This window comes from Simochromis diagramma, unplaced genomic scaffold (assembly GCF_900408965.1).
Source record: "Simochromis diagramma unplaced genomic scaffold, fSimDia1.1 OVJJ01000293.1, whole genome shotgun sequence".
In the NCBI taxonomy this organism is placed as follows: Eukaryota; Metazoa; Chordata; class Actinopteri; order Cichliformes; family Cichlidae; genus Simochromis; species Simochromis diagramma.
Window position 1 is genome coordinate 19,512,550 of NW_024386801.1, and position 12,402 is coordinate 19,524,951.

The 12,402-nt window shown below is 38.8% G+C and overlaps 1 protein-coding gene across 1 annotated transcript; it reads right to left on the reverse strand.

Annotated features, from left to right (window-relative positions):
- Positions 1-455: 455 nt before the first annotated feature.
- alkbh3 (alkB homolog 3, alpha-ketoglutarate dependent dioxygenase) lies at positions 456-12,363 on the reverse strand. The gene is made up of 10 exons (XM_040026389.1): positions 11,591-12,363; positions 9,347-9,432; positions 9,019-9,128; positions 8,886-8,920; positions 8,701-8,748; positions 7,917-8,020; positions 5,390-5,478; positions 4,933-5,142; positions 4,497-4,595; positions 456-1,842 (listed from the first exon to the last, which is right to left on the reverse strand). The coding sequence occupies exons 2-10, from the start codon at positions 9,420-9,422 to the stop codon at positions 1,723-1,725; spliced, it is 891 nt and encodes a 296-aa protein (XP_039882323.1). The 5' UTR covers positions 9,423-9,432; positions 11,591-12,363; the 3' UTR covers positions 456-1,722.
- Between the last annotated feature and the right edge of the window lie 39 nt (positions 12,364-12,402).

Consider the following 12,402-nt stretch of genomic DNA (forward strand, 5'->3'; position numbering starts at 1 on the left):
TGCTTGCATACCTGCATGTCTGGTGGGCCACACTAAGATGTGTGGAGAGGAAATGAGGATGTACAAACTCTTTCCCTTTGTGAGAATCTGCTTTGTCATCTCCTTTTTTCTCACGATTCTTGGGCTACACTTGTGGATTCACTGAGTCGGCCAAAAAAGGCTCACTATTATCTATTATCAGTTTATGTTCAACCTGCTTCTGTGTCCTGTGTTTGGGCCTTCTCATTCAACAACAGGACAACAATCCTTCCATAAAAAGTTACTAGTAAAATGTTAATATACAGAATGCATCCCTAATTTATTATTATAGTAGTTTTATGGCCAAACAAAAAAATCAGGAAGATGGCCGAACCAGGTTTCCAGAGAATATTGAGAGACCGTAAAATTAACCAGGACAGAACCTGATAGACAGAAAACAAAACAAACAACAAAAAAAGGGCCTGTAGGTTTGTTTGTTTTTTATTTACCAAAGAAGAAGAAGTGTAGTTTGCAGGTTTTAGAACTTATGTTCATTCAAAAGCAGGAGCAGGTGCTGATATGAGAACCATCAACGAATAGCACACATGCATAAACATTTTAACAAACTTTCGGTCCACCTGTAAACTCCTGACCTGATTAACTCTGAGATGGGAAACACAAGTTTTGGTTCCCAAACTTTAACCGATCAGTTACTTCAATAAACTCCAAGGATTCATAAAATGAAAAAAAGACTGATCACTGCTCAGTGTCTTATATGTCTAAAGTTTCCTACAGATATATGACTACTACACTAATGCAGGGTAAATGATTCATTGTGGAGGAACTGCTGACAACCTGAAAGCTGCCTTAATGTCAGTGCAGTCAGTCCTATAAAGAAGGAGAATGTTCAAATTTTATTTTGACCTGATCTGTGTCTTTTTCTCTGAAATGGAAAACCCAGTTTCCGTGAACAAACTCAGAGTTTTTAACCAAACAAGCTGAACCACAACATACAACAGAGAAAGGAACAGTTGAGGTTTCCAGCAATCCCCAGTGATTTATTACCAAATATACATTCATTTGAATAAATAAATTCCAGAATCTAACATTGTAGTGTTCCCTTGACTTTGAACATGTTTCAGCAACAATGCAAAATGAACTCGCTCTTTGAGGGACTCATTAACTTTTACTCAAAAGAAAAATAAAATGCATTTCAGTGGTTGTGGCCACTTTACTTCATTCTTCTCTTTTTGTGGTAGCTCTTTATAAAACGCTCCAAAGATAGAAAGCTTTAAGTAAATTTACTTAAAGGACATTTCCTTACAGTGAGTACTCAGATCTTGCTTTAGGACAAACTTTTCAATAACATGGTACTATTGACATCACACATTTTGGCTTCAAACTAAAACTCAGCCTAAAAAATGTGGCTCAAATGATTGAACAAACAAAAGGTCAAGTTAAATCAAATAAACGTATGTAACTCACCAAAGCAATATTCAGACCAAAGAGATGGATGTTGTTGGAACTTGTTCTCATTCACAGGGCTGGTGTGGCTGTTATTGTTGTAAAAGGGGCCATTTGGCTCTTCTGATATAATACTAATATCAGATAATCTTGACTGCTCACAACACTGATATTAATAATCACTTACACAGTCTGGAAATTCAAGCAGAGCCGTTCACACCTCAGATCTAGCACTCTGTTTGAAATGTAGAATCAGAGTTTCTTCAGCTTCAAGTACCCGACTCTGAGGAAGATTTACAGTCACTTGGCTGTGAATCGCATTTTGGTACCCGGCCTCTGGCCCTCTGGCTCCGAGTAGATAGTTCTGAAGGTCAAGTTGATGCGTGGGCCCCTGTCATGGTACTCTTTAGCCACTTGATGCTGGTGGGAACAGAGAGACTCATAAGCAACATATTTAAAAGTTACACTACATTTTTATGAAAGAATAAATGAGCAATTAACAATCTTGGGCAAGTATTGCTCTATTAAGTTTCTATTAATGGGCAACATCTACAAATTTTCCACTAGAATCAAAAGAAAGAAATGTATGAATAGCCATGAGCTAAGCCAGCTATATTTTGTTCTATGTAGAAAAAAAGAGTGTAAAGTGATAATAGACAAATCTGAGAAAACAAACGAACAACAACACATGTAATTGCTATAACAGTGATCAGACAAGAGACAAGAGGATGCAAAGGGGTCTGCATGGGATCCTACAACCATGTTGGTGTAATTAACTGGGAATGCTTTTTATTAGCGAAGAAATCTGAAGAAAGGTTCCTTTGTAAGTGCGCATGCGCCATTAGCGTGCTGCCTGCTGTAACCCTAATTTCCCTCGGGATGAATAAAGTATTCTGATTCTGATTCTGATACAGTCCAGAGAAACACCATCAGACATGGAAAAGTCCGATTTATTCACCTGTGCAAAGCCAGCACTGCTACCTTTTGCACAAGAAAATAATGGCCTTCATACATTTTGTGCAGCTTGTGGACTCAGCGACACACACAAGTGCAGAAACACCACTACACCTCCATCAAAATCTGAGAAGGAGGTGCAAGGTTTGCTTATACACAACAGTGTGAAAAGAAAAAAAGAGCTACGTAAACACAGAATGATTCCTGTATCCATTTTCAAACACGTGAAGTACTTTAGCAGGACTGATGGGTTTAGTTAAATATTTAGCCACCACTTCTAAACCTTGCTCCGTGAACCAGATGGTTTTGTTAGGCCAACCATGACTGCAATAATGGAGATAGAATTAATGTCTGAAGTGATCTTTTTCTTGAAAGAGAGTAATGAAGCCCCTGTTAAGTTACTCAGGGGGGTGTCGTCATAAAACACCTGTGACCTTATCCTCTCCTTCTTTCAGCTCAAACCTTTTTCATCTCCTTGCCCCAACTTGTATCTCTCACTCTCTCACCTCACTTAGTTTTTAGTAAGTGAACATTGTGTAGTGGAAAGTTGAGGATAGCTCCATTTGGGGCCTGTCCTGATTTATATCAGTGGTATTGTTTTGATCACTGAATTCCTCTAGCGGTGGACAAAACTTGTTTAAATTTGCTTATATAATAAACCGTTTTATATATGTACAGTCAGGTGGAATTTTTTTCCCCACACAACTCTGTATAGTCCAGTGAAAAAATGAAAGTGTCCTTATTGCTTTCATAGGAATTAAGAGCCAAGTGTGAGCGTCTCTCCAAGTGTCTATGTTTTGCTATGCATCCTTGAACAAAGTTTAAAAAGATACCTAAACAGCATGGCCCATTTTACCTGCTCTGCAAACAGATTTGGCCATAATGAAATTCAAGCAGCTGTAATATGCCGTAATAACTCATTCTCATACCTGAGTGTGATCCAGTTATTTTCAACAGAACCCAGCTACTCTCTCTGTTACATACACAAGAGCCTTGCACTCATGTAAATCTGGTTGCTCTGACTTTGATCGTAAAAAAAAAAGAAAAGAAAAGAAAGAAGACTCATTAGGTTGAAGCCTTACTCTTCTCTCCAGGCCTCTCCATTCATCCTTGTTACTGGTTGTCCAGGCGAGAGGAACCTGACTGCCTTCACCACACATCTATATGCTCACATGGTGATTCAGAAGCACTAACACTCCTCTATCGCACAACAGCGAGGAGACTATTCAGTGTGAATGTCCAGTGTTTCATTACAAGTGTTTTTTTCAAGGTTGCTGTTTTAATAATAACTTAGTTTGTGCAAGAAAGATAATTTACAAAAGCATCACAGTACAAAACTATCTATGTAAAACAGGCTGAAAAGACCCTTAAAAACAAACTATCAGTGTTCTTCTGTTATCTGAAGATGTATGTTGTTCATTTTGACAGTAAATATAGTATAATGGATGAAATCATTGTTACCAAGCAGGTTAATTAGGTCCAACAGCTAAGCCAAACATTGAAGTAATAATATGCGAGTTTTATATTTTCATTTTTCTGCACTTTATCCGTACAAATGGAACACAGGAACCAACTCATAATATGTGTATAGCTGATTTCTAATATGTAATGTGAGTTAGCTAACAAATAAATCTGGCAACGTGTAGTGCAGGGGTGTCGAACTCCAGGCCTCAAGGGCCTGTGTCCTGCAGGTTTTAGATCTCACCCTGGGTCAACACACCTGAATCAAATGATGAGTTCATTAGCAGCTTCTGGAGAACTTCAAGACATGCTTAACCATTTAAATCAGCTGTTTTGGATCAAGGACAAATCTAAAACCTGCAGGAAACTGGCCCTTGAGACACCCCTGGTGTAGTGCGAATGACCCGGCACCTGAAAGGGAGACATTTTTGAATAAAAAGTATTTTTAATTTCTGCCTGAATCTATCCTGTAGCTGGACTCTCTTTGAATAAAGCTTTGGTCATACTCACTGAAGACCCAGCAGATTAGTAGCGATTACTATTATACTCACACTCACTTTTTGATGACAAAGTTTACATCACTCAGCCCTAAGCAAACCTTAGCGGGCTTGGAGAGCGTAATCAAGGCTTAACTTTATTGCCTGCCTGGTGGAGCCTACCTGCCAGTCGTCCTGTGTGGCTCCTTCCATCAGCAGAAGTGTGCCGTGACTCAGAGGAATCCGAATCCGCTCCACGTAAGTGTAGTCACCCTTCTCCTCCTAAAGGACAAAAACACACAGTGCAGTCCAAAGGTTAATCTTCAGTGTATATGCAAACACCTAATGCTGATGCTTTGCTTCACACAGTTTGCAAAGCATCTCATTTTTTTGGCATCGAATGTGAAATGAGTCCATTAATCTGCTTCACTCTTCCTCCCAAGTTGTACTGTTTCCTGAGGCAGATCAAATGTGTCCATCTAACTTTAATGCACAAGGAGATTACTTCTGATTGGATCACTTCCCAAGTTAAGTTAGTTGTGAGACGATCTCATCTTACCAGAATACTTTCATCTTGTTTTTATTATAGTTAAGAATGAAACCCAGTGAGCTAACTCACCGGTGGAGGCTGCTTGCGGAGACTGAAGACTCTGGTGTCGCCCAGACTAAGAGAAGCAATAGTTGGCTTGGGACCCAATGAGGCTTCGTCGTCACTGTGCCAGCCAATGCTGTCATGGCCATCCCGATACAAGTTACACAACAGGGAGTTGAAGCTACATCCAGTCGCATGCTCCACTGCCTTGCAAAGGTTTACCAGCAATGGATGCCACTTGGAGGAAAAAGCAAGAACAATACACAGAGTTCAGCAAATGAATGTATGACAAAAGGATAGAAAAACAGAATGATGAATGAGGAAAATGAAAGACTCAATGTTAAAATAATATAACAAAAGCAAATATTTCACTCTGTTTAGATCAATTTTTATTCTCCCTACAATTAGACTACAAATCAAAGACTTTGCCAGAGATTGTGTGGAAAAAAAAAATTCTGTCACATTTTTGTTACAGTTGTCAAACCTGCATGTTTGCAGCCATTGTGGAGCGAGCATAGGTATATGGGAGCTCTCCATACCAGCAGGTCAGCCTGGGTTCCTCGTATGCTTCACCTGGACCAGAATACACGCACACATCCAAACAGATCAGGAAATTGCCCAGATTAAACAAGAGACAAAAGTCTTTTTTGGTATTGCACAGTGGGGGACACATTTCTGTGAATATTTAAAATCTGCTGATATTTGATACCCAGTCTTAGTGCACACACACACACAAAAAATAACGTGGTTATTTGAAAGCTTAAATAAAAGAGCTGTGCTAGTATTTCCGGGTTAATAACAGAAATTTTATCTGATGCACACTGTACCGGGCCCCTACGGTCCCTCCTGCATGTGGTTGGTCCACAGGAAATGTGTCCATGTGGCTCTTTTGAGCTGAGCCTGACCAGCACTGCAGGCTAATTCCCAACCATCAGATGCTCATCGACAAGGCCCACCCTTGGGTCTGGCTCCGTTAACCCTAATCTGAGTGTGGTACACTGGCCCACTGGTTTTTCCTACATAAAGGTCTTGTGAATCGCACTTCGTCTGTCCCTTCATCTAGAACCAATTTGCCTTGGGAGACCCTACCAGGGACAAAATGCCCTAACAATATGGGACCTAGGATCACCAGAGTACACAAACCCCTCCACCACAATGATGTGGTGATTTGTGGAGGCAATCAGGTGGCAGTCAAAAGCGGGGGACTTGGCGGTCTGATTCAAACTTGCTGAAACGGGCTTTGGGTATATGGAACGCCACCTCCCATGAACACGAAGGAGTCTAAGCTACCGCTTCAGGTGGAGAGATACTGGCTAGATATGGTAAGGCTTGCCTGAACACACAATTACAACCAGTCTCCTGGAGAGGGGATCAATTCTGTTTCACTCTGGAGTTGCACCTTAGTGAGAGGCAGGGGTGGGTACACTTGTAGAAACAAGCTTCCATAGCGTGGCTTTGCTCAGCTCTAGGGATAGAGTGGGGTGCTCGGCCCTTCAAGAGTGTCTTGGAGTAGAGCTGCTGATCCTCCACATCTAAAGGAGCCATTTGAGATGGGCATCTGACCAGGATGCCTTATGGGTACCTTATAGGTGAGGGAGAAGGCAGACCCAGGAGACACTGGAGAGATTACACCTCTTGGCTGGCTTGGGAACATCTTGGTATTCTCCCTAAAGAGCTGTAGGATGTGGCCAGAAAGAGGGAGGTCTGGGTGTTTCTGTTTAGACTGATGTCCACAACAACCCAGATCCAGATAAACTGCAGAAATGGATGGATTGGTCTTTTGAGTATAAAACACTCAACCACTCAAACCCCAATCCAGACCTCTGCCTGTGGACAGTTTCATAGAGTAAACCATCAAATCAATCTCTATATTGCGTCAGTAATTTGATGAAGGCAATTCAGTCAGGGCAGAAAACTGACAAATTTGTTCTTACTGGATTTTCTTTCAGTGTCTAACAAACATGTACAATAATCGCCTGTTTTGTCACTGGTTTTCTAACAGGGGTCACGTAAACACCTAAATCCAATTTCTCTGTCTTCCTCTGTGGGTCTGAGTGTACCTCCCTTTCTTGGAAAACCAATAGTTCTCTTCCAAGAAACAATTTTTTGCCTTCGGTGTATTTTGGCCAGCCGTCTGGTATCAGAATACGGTGAAACCAAAACAAACTGCTTGAGCAGCCATTGCTTTTTATGGTGCTGAATTATTACATACATACCATTTATCAACTCTCAAATGCCAGAAAGATAAGCAAAAGCCAAACCCATTCAAAGTATCCATTTCAAAGTTGTGAGACCAAATGATCGGAAAAACTGAGTCAGTGCATTTAAAGGTTGTTTTAAAGCAGGGCAGGATAAATGAAGGAGGGGTGATACATTAAAGAGCCAGCCACCACTTCTTTTTCCACTCTTCCTTAACCCAAACATTGATGATTTCACACCCTGTGTCTGTGGTGAGTGTTTGGAAATCATGACCACTTGTCTTCATCATTCTGTTTGTTTGCTGTGTAGCTACTGCAGAATTGCACAAAAGATGGACAAGAGCCAGCTGAGAGAAAAGGACGATTGTGAGGCAAAGTCTGGCTTCATCTCAGCACATTCCCCTGTATATCATCTGTCGCCGTATATGGAATACAATGTGAGTGTTCTCAGTGTCAGCTTTTTATCAAAATAAAGTTTATACACAAATTACCACATGAGCAAGGCACCTAGTTGGATTTGGAAAACTTTGCATTAAAAAGCTATAATTTTAAAAAAAGAGAGTATATTAAACAATTACCCAAATCTATTGCCAACAAAAAGTATTCTGTTATTATTTAGAGATCTTTAAGTACTTTTAAAATACATGTACCGAAAACTGCTTTAAAAGGTCACCACTGCACTGACATGAAACGGGAACAAACCTGAATCCAACAGCAAACTTCCTGCAGTGGGGAATCCTTCTTCACGCTCCTCTCTACAAACCACAAACTCACATTTCACCTAGTTTACACTGTTAAGAACCCAGTGCTCACCTTGTCTGTAGTTGGTCTTTTGGGACCATGGAAGCTCTGCAAGCAGCTTACTGAACATCCAGTCGGCCTCTTCTGGGGAGAGAAATCCAGGCAGCAGCCGCAGCCTCGACAGATGAAAGATAAATAGACACAGACTAAATCCCCATAAACATAAAGTAAGAGTATAAAGTATGTACTTTACCCTGGTTTTCTAAGAGTTTAAAGTCTGGGCATTCCAATTATTTCTGTAAGGCATAAAATTCCTCCTTAACAATATGAATGTGTAACCTTAAATACACAGGGAAAAGGCTCTTGTGCAAAATAGTAAAATTTTTCAACATCCAGATCAAATAGTAAAATCAAATGACTGACAGTTACTTTTGGTTTATTATCCACTACAACCATTCTGTTAAGCTCACAAAATGACCTGCTAAAATTCAAACTGAACCTCGGTAACAAAATACAGACTACAATAACATTGTCTCTCTGTAAATCAGATTTTTCTAATAACAATAAAATCAAAATTGACATGCTAAAAATCTATGTGAAAATAGCCTAATTGTACCTTCCACTATATAATAAAGCACAAGTTATGAAATATTCTTAATTATTAAAAACAAAGCTTATTTTATGTGTTTTACTGGGGACCATAAAGTAAAAAGCATGACTTTTATTAAGAAAAAGCATATTTATTTTGCGACCACTGCCACCTAGTGGATTTAAAACTCAGTCACTGATTTGTGCAATGTTCAATAAACACACATTCAGCTATTTTCCATTTAATTGTTTTTTAAACTTTACACACCTGGACACCCCTGATGGTCCATGGCTGATCTCAAAATCACCTGCCTGTCTGACCAGAACAAAATGAATCACGTTAAAAGTATGTAGTAGAGGACTCGCTACGCCACCTTAAAAATTGTGTGATTAAAAACGTTCTCTGTCATAACAACAAAGCTGTGGAAGTAAAGATTGAAATTAGTAACTTACTCTATCATCTTCTCTGGTGGCACATCTCTAATTGGCTGCAATAAAGGAAAAAAAAAAAAAAAAAGTAGTATCCTCACATTCATTTTTATTGGCAGCAAAGACTCATTTTGACTTCTTCACGTGGACAGTCTACCTGGGAGGGCTGGAGAAACTCAAAGGTTTTAGTTGTTTTCTGAGGCCCAAAACCCCAAGAACCAGAGGCCACGTTGGCATTTTTGGATTCATTGCAATTTGGGCCTGCACCTGTTTAAAAAACAGAATAAAAATCTTGTTTCCTACGTAAATGTCAGCCCAATTTGTCACACTTATTTAAACACATAACTGTATTTGATAAGAGAGGAAGAAAATTCCTTATATATATATATATATATATATTTTTTTTATCTACCTCTATGAATGACCTGAGCTGGCAAAAGCATGCAAATCCTGCATTTCACAGTACACACTACACTTTGATTTACCTGTTGGACCTGAGTGTTTTGGCAGTTGTTTCGCCCAGCAGCCCTGAACTCTGGCACGCTGACGCTTGTCTGACATCACATCAAGTCTATGATGTGAGAAAGAAGAGAAACAGATTCATTCACAACTATAGGATTTCTTTACTTGAACACAGAAACTGGCTCTGTACGTGCCATATCGTAAAAAGGAATTCACACAAACTGACATTAGGGAAGAATCGAGAACAGTTCCTAACTAAGAACCAGTTCTAGATTATCTTAGCTACCTGACTCTAATCTCAAGCTTATCAAGCTTTTTAGTCAATGCTGGCATGTTTTTTTTGACAGCTGTACATTGCAAAACAGGAATGTCAAACATTTGACAGTGGAACGTTTTCACGCATGTGAGCCTTTATTCTATTCAGCAGTTTCAACACTGTGAGATAATGAGACAAAAACAAATCATGAAGAGTCAATATCAGTACTGATAAAGATCTTTTACAACCAGAAGTATTTGGACAATATTCTCCCACCTGTACAACACCACACTGGAGTTCAGTTCATCTATCAAGATTTCCTTCTTTAATTCAAGGGGCTTAACAGAAATACAGCATTAAAAATTTAGGAGTTATAGCTTTTTAAATGTTTTTCGTATATATAGCCCCCCAAAATTAATTGGATAAATTAATACAATTGTAAACATAACGACTGTTTTTGATACTGCTTTATAATTAATGACTGTCTTAAGTCTAGAACCCACAGCCTTTGAGAGCCACCTTCAATTGCTGCTTGGTTGTGGGTCTCCCAGTCTTCACCTTTGTCATCAGTAACTTAAAGTGTCCTCTAAGTGTCAGGTGACTGACTAACTCAGCTTTTGAAGAATATTTAATTTCTTTTCCTTGAAAAACTCTTGGGTTGCTTTTGCGGGTTATTTTGGCTCATCATCCATTTGCAAGTCCTGACCAGTTTTGCCGCATTTGGCTGAACATGAGCAGAGAGTATAGTCCTGTACACTTCACAATTCATCTTGCTATATGTACCAGCAGTCACATTAACAATAAACACTAGTGACCCGGTTACAGTGGCAACCATACGTGCCCACACAATAACATTATCTCCACAATGTTTTACAGATAATGTGTTATGCTTATAATCGTGAGTTATTTCTCTTCTTCTGCACACTCTTCTGTTCCCGTCATTCTGGTTAAGATTGCTTTCATGTGTTCGCAGAATTTTTTTTAGCTGAAGTGTGAAAGCTGTTTTAGATGTTTTTGGACAAAGCCTGATCTTGTTTTTACGTGTAACCAGTGACTTACACCTTGTTGTAAATTTACATTCATGAAGGTGACTCTTGACTGTAGACTCTAAGTACACCATTAACTGAGATCCATAGACCTACCTCTGTGAGAATTTTCTACACTTGCATCACTATCTCTTTCACGCCACATATTGAGAGTTCCAGAATAAAGACATCATATGCAAGCAAGGAAACAACTCCAGAAATGTTATCTTCTTAGTCCATCATGAGATGAGAGAACAGACTTCACCTGGCCCTGAAACTGCTTAACATCCATTTGTCCAATTACCTTTTAACCTCTGAGCAACTTTGTATAAAAAATGGCTGTAATTTCTGTATAGTTACCACAATCCAAAAAAAAAAATCTAAATTTCAATCACGTCTTCATAATTTTATTTAAAATCCACTCTGCCACTATCCAAATACTACTCTATAAGTCGAACCGAGAATGGCACTCCTACTAATGTCTTATCAATGTCTACCCCTGCATGCAGTTTTTTTTCCTTTATATATGTGTGTGTGTGTGTGTGTGTGTGTGTGTGTGTGTGTGTGTGTGTGTAGTGCTGCTCAGATCTGCAGTCCTTTGTGATGCGTAATCAGATGTTGTGAGTTATATATTTTGTTCGAGTGGTAGTTGTACTACGTTCTTTTCCCTCTGTGCCTAATGAAAAGCACAATTTGTTGGATTTGTCGTAGAATCTTAAAGTTTCACTGAGAATAAAATATGCAGCCATCAAATTGAACAAAGCAGTTTTTAATAAATTGTTCGATAATTAAACGAAATAATTTCTGTCCCTTTTAGTTAAAGGATAATTTCGATAGTAAACTGGCTATTCTTAACTGAAATACTTGATTAGCTTGGTGCTCAGTATACGTAACATAAAGTTAATTTAAATAACACTTTAAATGTCATACTTCGTAAGAAAATACCAGGACTAACTAATGTTGGGGAAAAAACTTGAATGACTTACCCAAGTGGTCGTTAAATCGTATCTACAGAACTAAGAGAAGAGGTTTTTAAGCTGTAGCGCTGTCAGCCATGGCAAGAGTGTAACAGGGAAAATAAATCCTACCTGGAACCGAGATGTGAAACTATAGTTCCGTCTCTAGCTCTCCTCTCGCTTTTTTTTTTTTTTTTTTTTTTTTTAAATATATTTTTAGCACAATTTAATGTGAACTATGTCACGAATAAAACTAATAATACCTTTTTGTAGAACACCACATAAAAGTGAACGTATATTAACACATGGACACAATGAACGTTTCTACACAGTGAGAATTAACAATTTAAATAAATCATTTTAATTAGTGACCATCATTCACTAGAATATCCAAATGGTGCAGGTGAAGGCAAGACAGTTGTCAAGTAATAAGCTTCCCTTTTCAAGCTTAATAAGATTGGGCTTCAAAATGTTTTTAGGATAAGGCTTGATTGGGGGACTCTGGACAATGCTTTAGGCATTAGACTTTCCAGGATATTCTGAGACTGTCCACTTTTCATTCTCCTTACAGGGATTCCCGTTGCATGCCTCCAAGAGATCCGTGTTCCTGAACTTAAGTTACTGGCACATGATTTTTCCAGGGTCCATTCTTTCCTCTAATCATATTAAGAATTTGCTCATAGGGAGCACATATTTGGTAATATGATTGTAGGGTTTCTCTTTGTAATATTATTTAACAGTTGCTAATAACTTGTTATTTGGTGCTATATAATTAAACTGAATTCCCAAGTCTGGCAATTAAATTTGATACATCAAGAAATAAAGACTTATATTGTGATTTC